We start from the raw sequence: 313 nt of genomic DNA, 5'->3' as shown, positions 1-313 counted from the left end.
GCCAACCGGGGCCCTGCAGCTCCTACCTCCATGGTAGGAGCCTGCACGGAGAGGGGCGGCAGGCAGTGCTTACCTCGGAAGGGGATGCTGGCGTAGCGGTGGAGGTTCCTCTCCAGCTGGGCATAGTCCACCTCCTGTGTGGGCGAGAAGGGGGTGGCAAGGGGTGGAAAGATGCCCTCAAGGTCAAGTGTGTGCCCCGGTCCCGGGGGGGTGCTGAGCCCCCGGTGCTGCCGGGGGGCTGCCTGGCACAGAGCTGCCAGGGCAGGCCGGAGGGACGAGGTGAGGCGGGTGCTGAGCGACACGGGGGGTCCGG

At 70.0% G+C, this 313-nt stretch overlaps 1 protein-coding gene across 1 annotated transcript in view; it reads right to left on the bottom strand.

Annotated features, from left to right (window-relative positions):
* Positions 1 to 311, bottom strand: part of HOGA1 (4-hydroxy-2-oxoglutarate aldolase 1) — a gene marked incomplete at both ends in the record, with an annotated part of 2,136 nt that extends 1,825 nt beyond the window's left edge. The window contains one exon of the mRNA XM_010288329.1: positions 74 to 311. Coding sequence (XP_010286631.1) covers positions 74 to 311 — 238 coding nt within the window. The remainder of the gene's footprint in view (positions 1 to 73) is intronic.
* Positions 312 to 313: the final 2 nt, after the last annotated feature.

This window comes from Phaethon lepturus, unplaced genomic scaffold (assembly GCF_000687285.1).
Source record: "Phaethon lepturus isolate BGI_N335 unplaced genomic scaffold, ASM68728v1 scaffold41965, whole genome shotgun sequence".
Taxonomy (NCBI): Eukaryota; Metazoa; Chordata; class Aves; order Phaethontiformes; family Phaethontidae; genus Phaethon; species Phaethon lepturus.
The sequence above is the reverse complement of the archived record's forward strand: the minus strand, read 5'-3'. Positions and strand labels throughout refer to the sequence as shown.